This window comes from Panthera tigris, chromosome B2 (genome assembly GCF_018350195.1).
Source record: "Panthera tigris isolate Pti1 chromosome B2, P.tigris_Pti1_mat1.1, whole genome shotgun sequence".
NCBI classification, from domain to species: Eukaryota; Metazoa; Chordata; class Mammalia; order Carnivora; family Felidae; genus Panthera; species Panthera tigris.
Genome location: NC_056664.1, coordinates 70,580,766 through 70,596,551, shown reverse-complemented (window position 1 = coordinate 70,596,551; position 15,786 = coordinate 70,580,766). Strand labels below are relative to the sequence as shown.

General features: G+C 31.9%; 1 protein-coding gene and 1 long non-coding RNA gene across 10 annotated transcripts in view; one reads left to right on the top strand and one right to left on the bottom strand.

The window, feature by feature from the left end:
* The window catches only part of LOC102951886 (pleckstrin homology domain interacting protein), a 138,501-nt gene that overhangs the window by 54,749 nt on the left and 67,966 nt on the right, over nucleotides 1–15,786 (top strand). For all 3 annotated transcript variants that reach the window (XM_042986702.1, XM_042986701.1, XM_042986700.1), the window contains exons 11-16: nucleotides 697–797; nucleotides 887–927; nucleotides 1,695–1,793; nucleotides 2,583–2,736; nucleotides 3,164–3,298; nucleotides 14,896–15,024. In XM_042986702.1, coding sequence (XP_042842636.1) covers nucleotides 697–797; nucleotides 887–927; nucleotides 1,695–1,793; nucleotides 2,583–2,736; nucleotides 3,164–3,298; nucleotides 14,896–15,024 — 659 coding nt within the window. The remainder of the gene's footprint in view (nucleotides 1–696; nucleotides 798–886; nucleotides 928–1,694; nucleotides 1,794–2,582; nucleotides 2,737–3,163; nucleotides 3,299–14,895; nucleotides 15,025–15,786) is intronic.
* LOC122238676 overlaps nucleotides 1–15,786 on the bottom strand; it is a 53,987-nt gene that overhangs the window by 18,227 nt on the left and 19,974 nt on the right. For 3 of the 7 annotated variants that reach the window (XR_006217717.1, XR_006217716.1, XR_006217718.1), the window contains exons 3-6: nucleotides 14,866–15,263; nucleotides 14,034–14,340; nucleotides 3,961–4,066; nucleotides 674–804 (exon numbers count right to left, since the gene is read on the bottom strand). This is a non-coding gene — a long non-coding RNA (uncharacterized LOC122238676). The remainder of the gene's footprint in view (nucleotides 1–673; nucleotides 805–3,960; nucleotides 4,067–14,033; nucleotides 14,341–14,865; nucleotides 15,264–15,786) is intronic. The other 4 variants (XR_006217722.1, XR_006217721.1, XR_006217720.1 and 1 more) reach the window with 2 other exon arrangements.

Sequence of the window (15,786 nt, the reverse complement as noted above, 5' to 3'; positions counted from 1 at the left end):
AAATCTGTTTTTTCCATATTAATATCCAAACGTGTTTAATTTCTAACTTCTAGATTTCCACTTCTACTGCCATGAAGACCATTTTCCTTTTTGTAATAACACAATTACAGGCTTTATACATGATTTCAGAGTACTCTGTAAGGAGTTATATACAGCACTGTTTCAGGACTGTAGGAGAATATTGATTCAAAGTGGAGAGAGCAAATTGCTATATAAATAACTGTAATGTAAAGTAGAATGTATGTATTACAGACAAAGTCTTAATAAGAGTTCATAGGATAGCAGGCTCATTTGATTGCAGGGTGGCAAAGACAACCCATTGAAGAAATTGGGCCCTAAAAGTTTGATAGATTTTAACATAGGAAATGTGGCAAGAGAGGGACTTCAGTAGAGTTAAAGGGCATGTTTTTTAGGGAGAGTGACAAATTTTAACAAAAAATTATGTAATCACTTAATGAAATGATTTGTAGTGGAAATCTGTAAATATTGAAAATGCATCTTAGTTAAAGCTGTGTTAGTTAAATGTATTTTAAGTTCATTAAGTTCAGTTTTAGATGTAATTTTTATGCTTAGGATAAATATGCATAGTTTTAGAGTAAAATATTAATCATTATATATTATGGTAATATTGCTTGCATTTTATTTTCAGTGATTTTGAAACTGTTTTACTCACAAATGTTTGCTCCTACTCCTCAGGTGGCATGTTTCTGGCCACAGGAAGCACGGATCATATTATTCGGGTTTATTTTTTTGGATCAGGTCAGCCAGAGAAAATATCAGAATTGGAGTTCCATACTGTAAGTACTGATAAAAAGAATAAGATAGGTACAATTTAAATGAGTTTAACAGTTTATATTCAGGATTTTTTTTATCTCTTTATATGTAGGACAAAGTTGACAGTATCCAGTTTTCCAACACTAGTAACAGGTAAAATAATTATTTTTGTTTGTAAATTTAATTCCAATTTTAAAGTTATCAAATACATTTCTTACAGTCAGATTTTAATTAGAACTGTATACAACTTAGCTACTAAAATAAGGATCTTGAGCAGTTACACTGAAGAGTGACTATAGCCTTCACATGCATGTGAGAACAGGTTTTATGTTTTATTTCTATAAATGTTAGTTTATTTGGGCACTTTTAACAATAGGGACTTTTATCCACCCTATATATTTTCTATACATATCAAAGCATAGGGAAACTTAGTAGAGTTTGGAAATGTATCATTAATGTAATATTTGAGACAGAACTATTTACTGAAGATAAATGATGTTTTGTAAATTTTCCCAGGTTCTTATTTGAAAACGAAAGAAAGCTATTCCTAAGTACCTTTTACCTTGAGTAAAAGAAGTCAAGTTCTTTAACATTGAGAGGAAAATCAGTATTTTTCCATTGGAAAATACTCATTTTATTTGTAAGGTAGTAGATGGTGGCCTTGAATCCCTTTTGAATGTCCTTTTGCGACCTAGCCATACACATTAGAATATGTATATAAAGTTTTAAAAGCCCGTTAAGTTGCAGAAGTTGTTAATTTAGTAGAGAATATCTGACAGAGACTAATCTGTATTATATTAGAATGCTGTGTAAATAAAGATGAGTCTGTCTTTTAGTATTTTGAAAAACAGCTCTGGAAAAATTCATTTAGTAAAGTACATGTGTTTTTTTTTGGGGGGGGTGGGTTTCCTTTAATTCAGATTTGTGAGTGGGAGCCGTGATGGGACAGCACGTATTTGGCAATTTAAACGAAGAGAATGGAAGAGCATTTTGTTGGATATGGCTACTCGTCCGGCAGGGTAAGAGATCGAATTTGAAATATTACATAAATATAGATAGATCATTTAAAGTATGCTGTATTACAAGCTGGTGTGACTCTCAGCCTATAGAAACATACGTCATAATCCATGTTAAAATGATTACTTTTCTGTAATAACTAGAGGTGTTACTGGAGATGGAAAGGGGATATTTCTAAAATTATTTATTGCCATATATATACACAAAGATCTGCATTAATGACTTTTTCAGTTTGATTTATTAAGATGATGATAGTACTACAGGAATACTCCTAGTTTTCTTTAAAAAGTAGAACATATCCTAGTGTTAATCTGTCACAGAGAGATGATGTAGTGTATCTAGTGGTTTTCTCCAGCCAAGAGAAATTATATTACACTTTGTAACTATTATTTTGGTTTTAATATTTAATAAATAATTCTATATTTATATGTAGTGGTCTCAGGTGGATGGGAGAGCAAAGCAATTAGCAGGGCATGACAGCAGCAGAAGATGGAGAGTGAGCTGCATGGCATAGAATTCTTGGATCCAGATTGAGTTAAAGCATTAATAACATGTTCAAGGCCATCTATTACTAAGGGCTTAGGCTGAAATCCTGGGTGTTTGCTGACTCAGTGCAGTGTTTTTGCCCTCATTCTTTGTTGATGCAGATTATTCTTAATTGCTGTTAAGTGATAGTTATTCATGTAATGAACTTAAATATAGATTATAAGAAAACACATTTAGGTTTTTGTCATAATAGTATTTTAATAAATAATATTGGTGTAAACAAATACTGCCTCCATCACTTTCAGCCAAAACCTTCAAGGGATAGAAGATAAAATCACAAAAATGAAAGTAACTATGGTAGCCTGGGATCGACATGACAATACAGTTATAACTGCAGTTAATAACATGACTCTGAAAGTTTGGAATTCTTACACCGGTCAACTAATTCATGTCCTGATGGTGAGGAAAAAAAAACTCATTTTTATTTGGTATAATGAAGCTTATTATAGAATGGCATATTTTCATTGAGGACTAAAGTCTTTTATAAAGTTAGCCAAAAAATCTTGCTAGATGGATAACAGGTCTTTGTGGGAGATTAGAAATAATTTTAAAATGTAGTTAAGCAGGTTTGACTTGGAAATCGAAATTCTTGCTGTTCTTTAATATGTAGGGCTGCATCAGTAGTATTCTCAGGTTTCACCAAATGATAGCAAAGCCCTGAATAGTGGTATTAGCTCAGCTTCATTATTATACATTGATAAGTTTGAAGATTTTTGCCACTTTAATAATTCTTAGAATTCAGATTCTAGACATGTTGCCATATTGATGTTTGATTGAATTTTCTTTTTTAAATTCATAATTCTGTGCAACTTCAAAAATATTTCAGGGTCATGAAGATGAGGTATTTGTCCTTGAGCCACACCCGTTCGATCCGAGAGTTCTCTTTTCTGCTGGTCATGATGGAAATGTGATAGTGTGGGATCTGGCAAGAGGAGTCAAAATTCGATCTTACTTCAATATGGTAATTATCAGTCTCTTCATTTTAAAGATTTGGGGACTTCATGCAGGTACTCTGCATATCACAAAGGAAATCCATTTAGGAGTTTATTTAGACTTTTTTTGCCTTTAAGTTTTAAAAAACAATTCTGTATTCTACACTTATATTTAGGTGTTAAATTTAAAAGAAAATTGTGCATATTAACAGTACGTGTATATTGGTGATAACTAATTTGGTTTCTAAAATAGTTTTAAGAGTGATACTTTGAGAAACTCACAAGTAGAAAGATACAAAATAATATAGATTAGAAAACAGTTTGGAAAACCATGTTAAGAAATTATAATTATATTGTGTTAGTGTACTTCAGCAGCCCTCTTGTGCACAGTTTTATTCCAGTGCACCCATTTTATTTGTTTTATAAAGTTTTATTTAGGTAATCGCTATACCCCACATGAGGCTTTGACTAATGACCCTGGTATCAAGAGTGTCATGCTCTTCCAACTGACTCATCCAGGCACTGCCCCAATGCACCCATTTTAAAATTAGAGCCAGACTGAAGGCGTTCTTGTCTTTTATAATCGAATTGCAGTATGTTAGATACTTATTGTGTTTAAGCCCTTTCCCCTCCAAATTTTGCTTCTTATGTAAATTTTTAGTATAATTTGCTCAGTATATACGTAGCTTACTGTGCAGCGTTGTCCACTTGTCTCTAACCACTGTATGAAGTTTTCTTCAAATACTGCTGTTTATCGTCACTTTTTAAAACATCTACTTCCTAGGTATTAGGGATACCTTTCAACAAAAGGAAAAAGAAAAACATTTATTTCTACTATTTCAGCATCTTCAGATTTTTTTTAATCAATTATGGAAGCCTCTTGTAATGAGTCATGAAAAGGTACAATTAATAGTGTGTATAGTCAGTTATTTTGAAAAGAAAAAAACCTCAAAGTGTCATTTGTGAAATGCCATGTTTTGTGAAAAAATTTCATGAAGGTGATGCTATACTTCATTGATAATCATAGTAAAGTTCTACATAGTAAGAAGTAATTAAAAAGTCAGAGGGAGGAATAAGAAGATAAAAGCATTATTAGTGAAGGAATTCAGTTACCTGCCTTTATAGATAATACCTTAGTGTACATAAGGTAAGAACTTAAGATTTGTCAAATTCTTATTTTTCTAAAAAGACTGCTAATTATTTGGAGTACAATTTTTAGTGACAGGTGGATTTCCTTAGTGATATGTGTATAGAGAGTTTTTTTTAAAGCAAATCCTTAAATATGCTGGTAAAGAATTCTTTCTTTTCTATCCTTGTGTTTCTGGTTTGCTCTTTTTTGAGGCATCTCTGTTTAAATAAAAATACTATTTTCTCAATTTGTCTTTATAGCTTCAAAAGAAAACAATTTGTGTCCTATACATATATTTTAGTGACTTTTTTTTTTTTTAGTAATTTCATATTTTCAAAAGGCATTGGTGGGTTAATTGAGTGTTTGGGGGGAAAGTTTTATCTCATACTTGAATACTGCTTTCACCTTTAAGCTACAAAGGTGAATTTTTCCTGTTCAGGTAAGTTGATCACACTAATATTCCACCTTATGTTATAAAAATTGGAATACATTGAGACTTAAGTGATTTGCTCTTAGACCATTACAAATAAGTGATGTAGCCGGGAATTGAAGTCAGACATACTATATTGCATAGTCTTTGAAATTAACTAAGGGATTTAGTTAACATTATTGCCTTAAAAATTGTTTTAAGAGTTTTAGATAAGGATATTTTTCCTGTTCCAAGAATAAGAGAAAAGTCTCTAAAGGGCAGAAGAAACAACTTTATGTAATAAGTAGCCCATCTATGGATGGTATCCATAGAATACTCAAACTGAGAAAGACAAAACATAGACTAAAAAGGATTAAAAATATATCCTGCACTTAAAAAACTAGAAAATGAACTACATTTTATCTAATTAAAATAAAGATACTCCTTTTAATTTTTTGCATGATTTTTAATGATTTCCAAAATACTTCTGTGTATTACCTCATTTGGTTTTCATGAAAACTTTGTAATACAATCAACAGTAGATTTTATTATTACTGGTTTTATGAATGGAGAAACCGTACAGAGATGAATTGCTTTGCCCAGGTTTATCTAGGTCACACACCTGTTACAGGGGAACTTGGGGTTTTAAACCCGCATTTTTTGGTCCATTGTTACTGTGTTCTTAATGCTAACTCTAGTTAATGGTTGGCCATTGCACAGCTAACTTCCAAATCTACCTAGTTAGTGATATGTCACCTGGAGGAGATGTTTTTATAATGGTATTAACTCTGAGTAGATCATTTGAGATCTTAAAGTTTAGTTTGATGATTTTTTTCTGTCTCTTCATTTATAAGTTCTCTAAGTGCCCTCCTTGCTTTTTGCTCTTTGCTTTTTTGTTCATTTCGTTGTTTGTTTTATCTATGGACAGATGGAAGATAAAGCATCCAGCATTACTATTAAAATAAAAACAATTTGAGGGGAGAGTAGAAGCTTGTGTTCACTGTCCACTATCATGAAGGTAGCATTTTGGTTATAGTAGTTATAACTATTTAGCTCTGTGTAGCAAGTCAGTCATTTTTTCAGTTACTAAAATACCATAAAAGTTGAAGAAGTACAAACTCTAATATTAAATTGTACCAGTAATCATAAGTTCAACCTAGTAAATAATTTTTGAGTGCTCTGTAGAGGAACTATTTATAGCATGCCTTGGAAGACCTCTTTTAAGGATGAATAATTCTAGTGGAATACTCTCTGTTTAGACTAGAAATGGTAAAAGTTTAGAAGAAGTATCATTAGGGCTACGTAATATTTCATGTGAGTTTTAAAATCAAAGCTTTACAACATGAAGAAAAAAATCACCATTAAACAGAGATACAGGCAGAAAATACGGCATGTAAACTGCCTTTAAAAGAAAAAAAAATGTATATATAATTCTTTAAGATGCAGGTTTTTATCAATTATATTTTGAGAATACTTTAATACTGGTTTTTCTTTTTTATGATACTTTGATTTTCCACTTGAAATTCATAATACCTTTGTAAGAAGTTTTGAAATCATGTAACAAATAATTATTACGTGTTAATCAGCATTTTACTGTCCCTTTTTACGTATTACAAAAATTAAACTTTTTTTGAAATTTTAGACATAGTCAAAAATTCTATGTCATCAAAAATGCCTTTCATGGGGGGAAAAGTTGAGTTTTGTAAATGCCTATGTTTGGCATGGAGTAAGTACATTTTAATAAAATTATATATACATTTAATAAATTTAAAGTATGAGGCATTGATGTATTAATATTGCACTGATACTTGTCATTCTGATAAATATTCTAATTACTCCCCCCCCCCCCCCCCCCCCCCCCCGTATCAAGCCTTGACTTATACTTTTAAAAATCTGACACTTTATTTTAGGACCACCTAAATTTGTAAACAAGGTTTGAGATTAAGAATTGAGATAGTTAGTTACTTATTTGCCCATAAAACCCCCTAATTTATTTCATTTCAAAATTTAATAAAAAGATTCTTAACCTGCTAGTGGTATTGTCTAGAAAAAGTGATGGAGTTACCTTGCTTATTTTTACTACTAGCTTTCCTCTTAATGGAAGATCTGAATGACAAAACAGTTAGGGGTGGGTGGGTGTTAGGTTTGCTTTTGTTACATACAAGAAGTATATGACAAGTGAAAAAGAGATAACAGAGCATGAAGTAGAATAGACCGTTCATGTTCCTTGTAACACGCCCCCCCCCCCCGTTGTCTCATCTTTAAAAATAAAATAATCTTAAACACTGAATAGCATTTGTTGGAAAAATATATGAGGAAGAAACCTGGAACCTTTCTTTGTTTATTATTATTATTATTATTATTATTATTATTATTATTGTATTTGAGAGAGCACACAAGTGGGGTACAGGGGCTGAGAGAGAGAGAGAGAGAGAGAGAGAGAGAGAGAGAGAGAGAGAGAGAATCCTAAGCAGGCTCCACACTTACACAGACCTCAATCCCACGACCCTGGAATCATGACCTGAGCCAAAATCAAGAGCCAGATGCTCAACTGACTTAGCCACCCAGGCACCCCTCCTTTTTTTTTTTTTTTTTTAAATGAACCAGAGAATGAAAGTAAAGAATATTGTAGAGATGATTATAAGACAACTTTATTTTCTTTAAAAATATATATAAATTTTAGCCCTTAAGCTTTACTTGTCTACATTCCTCTAAAAACTGTGTCAGTTATTCATGTTCTAGTTGAACAGACCTTATATACCTATATAATATACTTATATATATTCAGGATAAAAGTGTATTTGGGTATTTTGTTGAAGACAGATAGTATATATTAAGAATATTCCAAACTATTCAGGCGTTGTTTAGCAAGCCTAGTATAGATGTGTTTTAATGAGAGTTGTTCTAAACTCTAGTTTAAAGGCTCTGAAACTTAAATGTTAAAAGGCAGATAAATTGTTCCCAGAAATAACTTGAAAATGTGTGCAAACTCCTTGAACTGAATTTAAAGGATTTTGTACTATTCCCATTTCCTGAAAGAGGTAAGCAAGTTTGAGAGTTTAATATAACCATAAATGGTCCTAAATAATAAAGTTTTTTTAGCCCTTTTCCCCTTAAACTAACACAGTATAACTACGTTTTAACTACAAGTTTAAATGAACAATAAATTAATTTGAAAGGGGACTTTCAAATTTCTTAGTTTGATTCGATTCTTAGAAAGTAAATCTATTTGAAGTGGGATTGTAGACCCCACATTAGTAGCTTTCCTCATATTTCTGGTGCTTTTATCTTTTCTGTTCCCTTCCTTTTCTCCGTATTATTCCTAGCTGTGTCTGTGACGTTCTCTTTTCATATCATTCTGTTTCTCTCATGTTACTCAAAGCTGTAGTTTGTTGCCTCTTGTCTGGTTTTGATTTTAATTGAAGAGTACAATGTCTCTTTCTAGACAGCAATTTACTGAATTTGAGTTTTGCTTTACTTTTGTTGTTTCATGAGTAAATTCCAAATAACAATTTTTATTTATTTAATTAAAATTTTCCTTATTTTTATAATTAACCTTTCTTTTACTTGAGATTTAAAAAAAAATGTTCCAGTGTCCACTAATCCAGAACAATATATTTCTCCTTGCAACGTTCCAAACAAGCAGAGGCTGCCAATCCACCACTCAGAATTTTTGCACATGCATACTTCTGACAATATGTTCTCAGTGTGACCTCTAATTTAGTTTTAGACAGTTGTAGCTGCATATATCTAGGAAAGGGAGAAAGAGAAGCTCAAAATAGGTAATCTCGTATTGTGTTCTCTTGTGAATCAAGATTTCAAGATAAATCTTTCTCTCTTTTTCTCCTTCTCTCTTCTCCTTCCTTTTTTGCTTTCATCCTTCCATCTCTTTCATTACCTATCTATCATCATCTAACAAGATGCCATATATCTGCACTCTATGTTAAAAGGATTCTTTGATGCTTCCAGTCCTTGTTTCAGCCTCCCTGGGTAAGGAATTACCTTCAATCTTCTGAGTATAAACTTTATTGTCACTTTTTTTTCAGGTTTCTCCGGTTCTCTAGATTCTGTCTCTTTCTCATCTTTGGTATCAAAAACATATCTTAAAATTTGTTGCCATGAATGTGAGTTTGTCTCTCTAGCTTGTCATACTATATTATATTTAGTGAATTACTTTTATGTAATTCTTTGACATGGTCTATGAATTACTGTCACAAGGGTTTTGGAGATTTGATAGTTATACAGGGAAATATGTAAACATACACATGGAAGACACTTTGATTAGCAAACATTTGAGTATTTTGTGCATTAGCACAAAATATGAGAACCACAAAGAAGAATAAGACATTGTCCTTGTTTTTAGCCGGCAGTGGTAGCATGGCATGTGAGAAAAGAGAATTGTTGTATCTAAAGATGTGTAAGGATCACTTCAGGATGGATGTTCAGAAACAGTTTTTTTGAGGAAAAGAATTGGAATTATGGCTTGAAAAATAAAAATTGAGTCATTAAGAAAGATAATTTTGTAAATAAAAGGAATATTATAAATAACCAAGTAAGATATGTTAAGATGTAATTTGGAATGGTTGTCTGGAATAGATTTTGAAAAGTGGATGACAAGCTGAAAAGTGTAAGTTGGGGTGGATTGTTGATGGCCTCGTATTACCTTGTAAGCATAAAAAGAATAGTTAACATGGTGGGATTTTCATAAATTATACTTCAGAAACAAGGGAAGAGGTTTGATTGCCAGTAGTAGTATTTCAGGTGTGAAGTTGAATAGGTTGGGGGATAACTACTTTTGTCATTGAAATCATAATGAAAATTTATAAGGGTTAAGGTAGTAGAAAATTAGTGAAAGAAAAATGTGTATAAGACTTGGAGTTTTGTGACTAATAGAAGGATTAGGGCTGGAGAGTGCTGGAAAATTTAATAAATATGTTGGGAGTGTACCGCAGGTTGTATTGAAAAAATGATATTAATGGAAATATGAGTTATGTGAAGAAAAACTGATTTCTTTTAGCTCATCTTTAATGTTTATTATGATGTAGTGTTGGAGATCTATGTGGAAATGGCCAGCCAACAATTGAATATAGAATACTTAGAAGGGCTAGGAGTGGAAAGAGATGTTGAAATCTTCCATGTAGAACGCTGTTTACCTCATGGAGATAGAACAGTGTAGAGGGCTTACAGCTAAACTTTTAAAATATAGTCCTATTTAGAAAATGGAGAAGAGATCATAATCTTTAAAGAGTGTGTTAGAAAGATACCATGCTAATATTATGTCAGAGGCCTAAGGAGGAGAACAGATTACAAGGAAGACTGATGAATAATATTACAGCCCTCAGTGAAATCAGAATATGGGTAAGCAGAATGCTGTTAAATTTGAAGATTAGTTATTTATTTTGATAAGAAATGTTCCTTTGATGAAAATTAGAGCTCATTCTTCAAAATCACTTTTATGTATCTACTGGTTCTATCAAGATAGTTACAGCAGTTTCCTTTTTTATATAAATTTATTATCTTAGCACTCCGTAAACAGTTACCTTTAATTCATATTTAATAATGTTTATACATTAAAGAATTTTCAATATTAAAGGAAACATTCATTTGCTAATGGTCTTTAAAGTAATGTGATGACACCTAGCCTATTACAGTGTGGGTAATTTCCCTGAAGATCTGTTTTTTGTTTGCACTGTAACTATCATAATGATTAAAGTGGCCAAAGCATATTTTAGGCATATGTATGACAGTGTCTGTCTTCAGTATTTAGTATACTTTCTTAATTAAGTTTATTTCTCCCCTGGTAGATAAACTTTAAAAGTTCTTTATACATAAGGACTTTCTAAGGATAATTCTTAGCATAAGTTCTGTTTCTCAGCTATTTTATTCCTGGGATGAGTCTGTATCACAGCATCGTTAGGATGTTTAAAGATTCATAATTTTAAATTATGGAGTATTTCTAGGTAAGATGCTCCCTTCTAGACAGTGGAATAGTTTTAAAAATGAATGAGGCAAAAAACAAAACAAAAAACCTGACCCTGGTCATAAACCTGGAATAATTCCTTAACAGGACGATTCTGCTTAAGATAGCCCATATTTAAAAAAAAAATTTTTTTTAATGTTTATTTTTGAGAGAGACAGAGACCGCACAGTCAAAAATAAATAATGTTTATTTTTGAGAGAGACAGAGGCAGTCACAGAGACAGTGAGTGGGTTAGGGGCAGAGGGAGAGGGAGACACAGAATCCGAAGCAGGCTCGACTGTGAGCTGTCAGCACAGAGCCCGACGCAGGGCTCGAAATCAGGAGCTGTGAGATCATGACCTGAGCCAAAGTTGGACACTCAACCGACTGAGCCACCCAGGCACCCTAAGATAGCCCATATTTTTAACATTCTTGAATTATGTTGAGTTTCTCCACGACTGCATACTTCTCATATTCACCTGTGTGTATATTCTTCATGATTGATGTAATTTAGACTCTGTAATTTTAGTCTGCATTGTAGTGCTTTTACTATATACCTCATTTCCAGATTTGTCTAATTTTTCCAAAAAGTCTTCCTGAATATCAGGTGTTAGAATTTTAGAACTGGGTAGGACTCTGGCGATCATTTAAATTATCTCTATCGCAGAGAGATTAAGTGATTTGCCAATAACCAGAGAAGTCTCTTAGGTCTTAGGCCTCATTTCTCTGTCTCCTTTAATTATTCATCATTCTATTTCACAAAAATTACATTGGTAGTTGTGGATAGTATTCTGCCTTAAAAAAGATACTAGTATTCTTCATTAAATATGACAGTTCTGTCATCATCATGGCTTTTTGCTCATAAGTTTTTGTATTATTTTAAATTCAGTGTAAACTTCTAAATAGTACTCCTCATTTCTTGGAAATATTTCGAGAATTCTTTGGTCAGTAATGAGAATTTCTCTAACAAAGGAATTATTATTATTTTAACTCATCTAATCCTTTTATCTCTTGCTTTAAAAATAAAACAGAATGACTTCTGTATCATAATTGCATAATACATTTTTTATTTTAACTCCTGTTCTTTTGAAATTTTTGCACTTACTGGTAAATACCATCTCTTGGATTTTCTCAGCTCTCCTTATTGTGATTTAATGTGTATGAGTTTTATTATGTGGTCTGTATTTACATATGTTCCAAATGTTTCTTAAGCATGCTTGATTTTATTAGGAGTAGTTCATCCAAAATTTACTTTGAAAATTCTGCTCTTATTATTCCTTTCCATTTTTAATTTTCTACAACATACATCAAATACTAGCATAAGTTACATGCTGTATTAAATTTTATGTTGACTTATTCTTGGTCAGTACATTTAGTTTTATGATAGGCCCATATAACTTTAATATGGATAGAGAAGATATTTTCATCCTTTTGGTTTTTGAATAGAAGCTTCATTGTTTTCTAGTTGCGCATGAATATTCAAATAGTACCTTCATTATTTTTTTTTTTTCCCCCTTTGGGAATTCTTAGAAATACTTTCAGCCTGATTTAAGAAGGTGAAATCATTTTTCAGAGAGAAATACGTAACTTTCTTTTTTGGTTGGCTTACTTAATCATAGCATAAAAACAGTTACAGTGTAGTTATATAGGAAAAGTAAAATAATTTTTCTACTTTGCATCAGCTGGAGAGCCTAGTCTGCATTTTATAGTTGTGTGATGATTATATTCTGAGGAGCAGTTACTAAAGATAAATTTGGCATTTTAATAAGGTTATGGACACCTTTTCTGATTCATGAGTAGATTCTTTCAATGCCTTCTTTAATGAATAATGGTTAAGCCAGATAATGTGCTTTTACTTTTTTCTGATGTTCTGGAAATATACTTTTATTTTGTCCGTATGAAAGTCATAACAGATGCCTTAAACCAAGAAAATTGGTACTGTCCTGACATATTCAAACATCATGTGTTATATAGGAAAGACAGTGACCCTCAGTAGGACTGATTTTTTTCTTTGCTTCTTTAGAATTTTATAAGTTCCACATCTCCCCATTATTCTTTTAGAGATCTACTAACTATAAATGTGGCAACATTGGTAGATTAAATGGAAATAGGGTTGATTAATCATCATACAGCCCACTCCACAAAAAAAAAAAAAAAAAAAAAAAAAAAAGAAAAGGAAAGAAAATGTGTAGAGTGGGGTTGCCTAAACATGTAAAGGATACCATGCTTATGAACATCTATTAAATATCCTTTGTCATTGCTGATCAGACTTGTTTCAGATCTCTTCCTCTGTTCTACTGTGTACTTAGAATTGTAAACTTAGACTTAAAATAATAGTATTACATTTTGGGGAGCATTTATTATAATAGAGTAGATTTATAAAGTAGTTGCTTTTTTGTTTTCACTTTCATTTTTTGTGAAATTTGGAATGACTGAGATAAAACATGTAACAATTGCCAAGGCAATTTGAATTGTCTTGAATTTTTTATATGAAATTCTGTCTAGAGGTAAACTTTTTCAAGTGGTTACTTGCTTATAATAGTTTGTGTAACTTTTTATTTGGTCAGAAAACATTGAAAAAGAAAGACCTGAACCCTGACACTTCTTTTTTTGTAGTCTTTCATTTTTGGCATATACTAAGATGTGTGTATCTCCTAATGCTTGTATGCTACTTAGGAGAAATCATTCTATTCTTTCTCTTTTTGAATAGTTTTAAGCAAGACTTGGAATCAGTTCCCTTTCTCTACTGTCTTATCCTCCAACCTTCTTCATAACCATTTTCTTCCTTGTATGGTAAATCTTTAAGTGTATTAGTCATTAGGTAAGTTTACCAATTTTCATATGATTAATTTTAAGAAAATTCTTATTTCTTTCACATTATTACCACTATCCAAAACATTAATAAACACCAGTGGTCTCTTTCCTTCTTTTCAAAAAGCTGAAGAAAAACTAGTTTTCTTTTTGAGTCAGTCCCATTTGTGATATTATGTTAACTTCTTAGGCAGAGCCCTTTCTTTTAGAGTGATAGTTTCTCTTTTGACCACAATGCAAACTTTCCTTGAGAAATTAACTTTTCTTCTGAATTTTAACTTCACTTCCATTTTTGGTGAACTACACATCCATCCCTATGCCATATTTTTAACACTAAAAAAAGAAAATTACCATTTCTCTCTTCTCTAAGCATTTCCTGGAATATTGGGATAGTACTAGTACATTTCAGTTGTTCTAGATCAGTGGATACCGGAACAGAGAGGAGGTATTTCTTACCTGATAATGTGTGTGTGTTCCGATTCTGCTAATCCAGAAATCCAATCGCATTTGTTGAAAATCATCCTTAGTTGTTATTTGTTAGGGAGTCGACTCCCTATTTTAGTTGTTTTCTGAAATTCAGTCCCTAGATGTGCTTTAGATAGGGTAGAACTTTTACCTCTTTCAGAACACTGCTAAAGAAGTTTTCAACTGGAACATAGTCTGAAGAAGCACTGAGAGCAAAAAAAATTCAGAGTGGTGATTGGCCACCTCTGTTTGATTGACAGGTTGCAGGGAGAAACCCATTCGTTCTGGATTAATGGAACTGGAAAACAGAAAACAATTATCAGGTAAAAAAAACCTTTTCTTTAACCTTTGAAATTCACCATTTAAAAGATGAGTCAGACCATCAAGGGAATTTATTACCAAAAGGAAAAAATTTAGTGTCTTGTGAACAATAATCTCTGGCTACTACTTCCAAGAGTTAAGAAAAAATCGCTACAGTTACTACACATTGTCAGCCTTTGCTGAAAGGGCTTGATTAAATGCAGATAAGTTGGAATGCAAGGTGCAATTACATTTTAAATGTGGCTTAAAGACATGAAGCAGAATTCTATGGGTGGGGGAGATTGATGTTTTATTTCCTGAATTGTGTGTGGTCTGTGTGTGCATAAAGAAAACACTTTGTTTTTCAAGGCTATTAATCTGGCACTTTTCATGAATATTCACAAATTTTGTTATTGTACTGTGTTATACTTAATCTTCACTTCATTGGGATGTATACTTTTACATATCTTTTACCATAAAATTTTAGTAACAGTAATGACCAGTCTTTTTATTTTAATGGTACCTTTCTGATTGTTGGTTAAATATATTTCAGATTGAAGGCCAAGGACATGGTGCAGTATTTGACTGCAAATGCTCTCCTGATGGTCAGCATTTTGCATGCACAGACTCTCATGGACATCTTCTAATTTTTGGTTTTGGCTCCAGTAGCAAATATGACAAGGTAGAGTATGATGATGATGATGATGATGATGATGATGATGATGATTCTTCTTCTTCTTCTTCTTCTTCTTCTTCTTCTTCTTCTTCTTTTCTTTGTTTTTGTTTTTAATCTGTGGATGCTTAGGGGTTGTATTTCTTCTTCAGGGGTGGGTAAGCATCATTTATGCTTTAACAATCATATTTTAAGTATTCTAGAGACTTAAGTTTCAGTGAACATAGCAGTTGTTAAATTCCTCTTCTCTGTAATAGACATTAGATAATATTTTATTCAGTCATCTATATTTCAGAAAGAATAACTTTTTACTTAGGTTGCTAGAGCAATCTAGCTTGTAATTCTAAAGCTGGGCATGAGAGAGGTTGTCCATAGAGAGACTCTGAAATTATGTAAAATGTTTTATCTATATGGATAAAATACATTTATTTACCTGGGGTAAAAATCTGTAGCTTTTATATGATTCCCAAAAATGTATGACCCACTGATGTAGCTAATATTTTTAAATACTAAAGAGCCTATTTAAGTTCATTGATTAAAAGACTTAAAAATTGAATAGGTCATAGTTTAAGAAATACCAAATCAATAAAATTGTGAAGTTACAGATGTGTCAGGCATGAGTTCATGTTAATAATTTTGTGTTAATTTAAAAAAAAAATTCTTTAGCGAAAATGCTTATTAACTCTTGGAAAATCTTGTCATGTTGATTTTTAGGTTAATATAAGTCACATGTACAGTATACTTAAGAGTTTTCTTAAATTGTATAAGTGA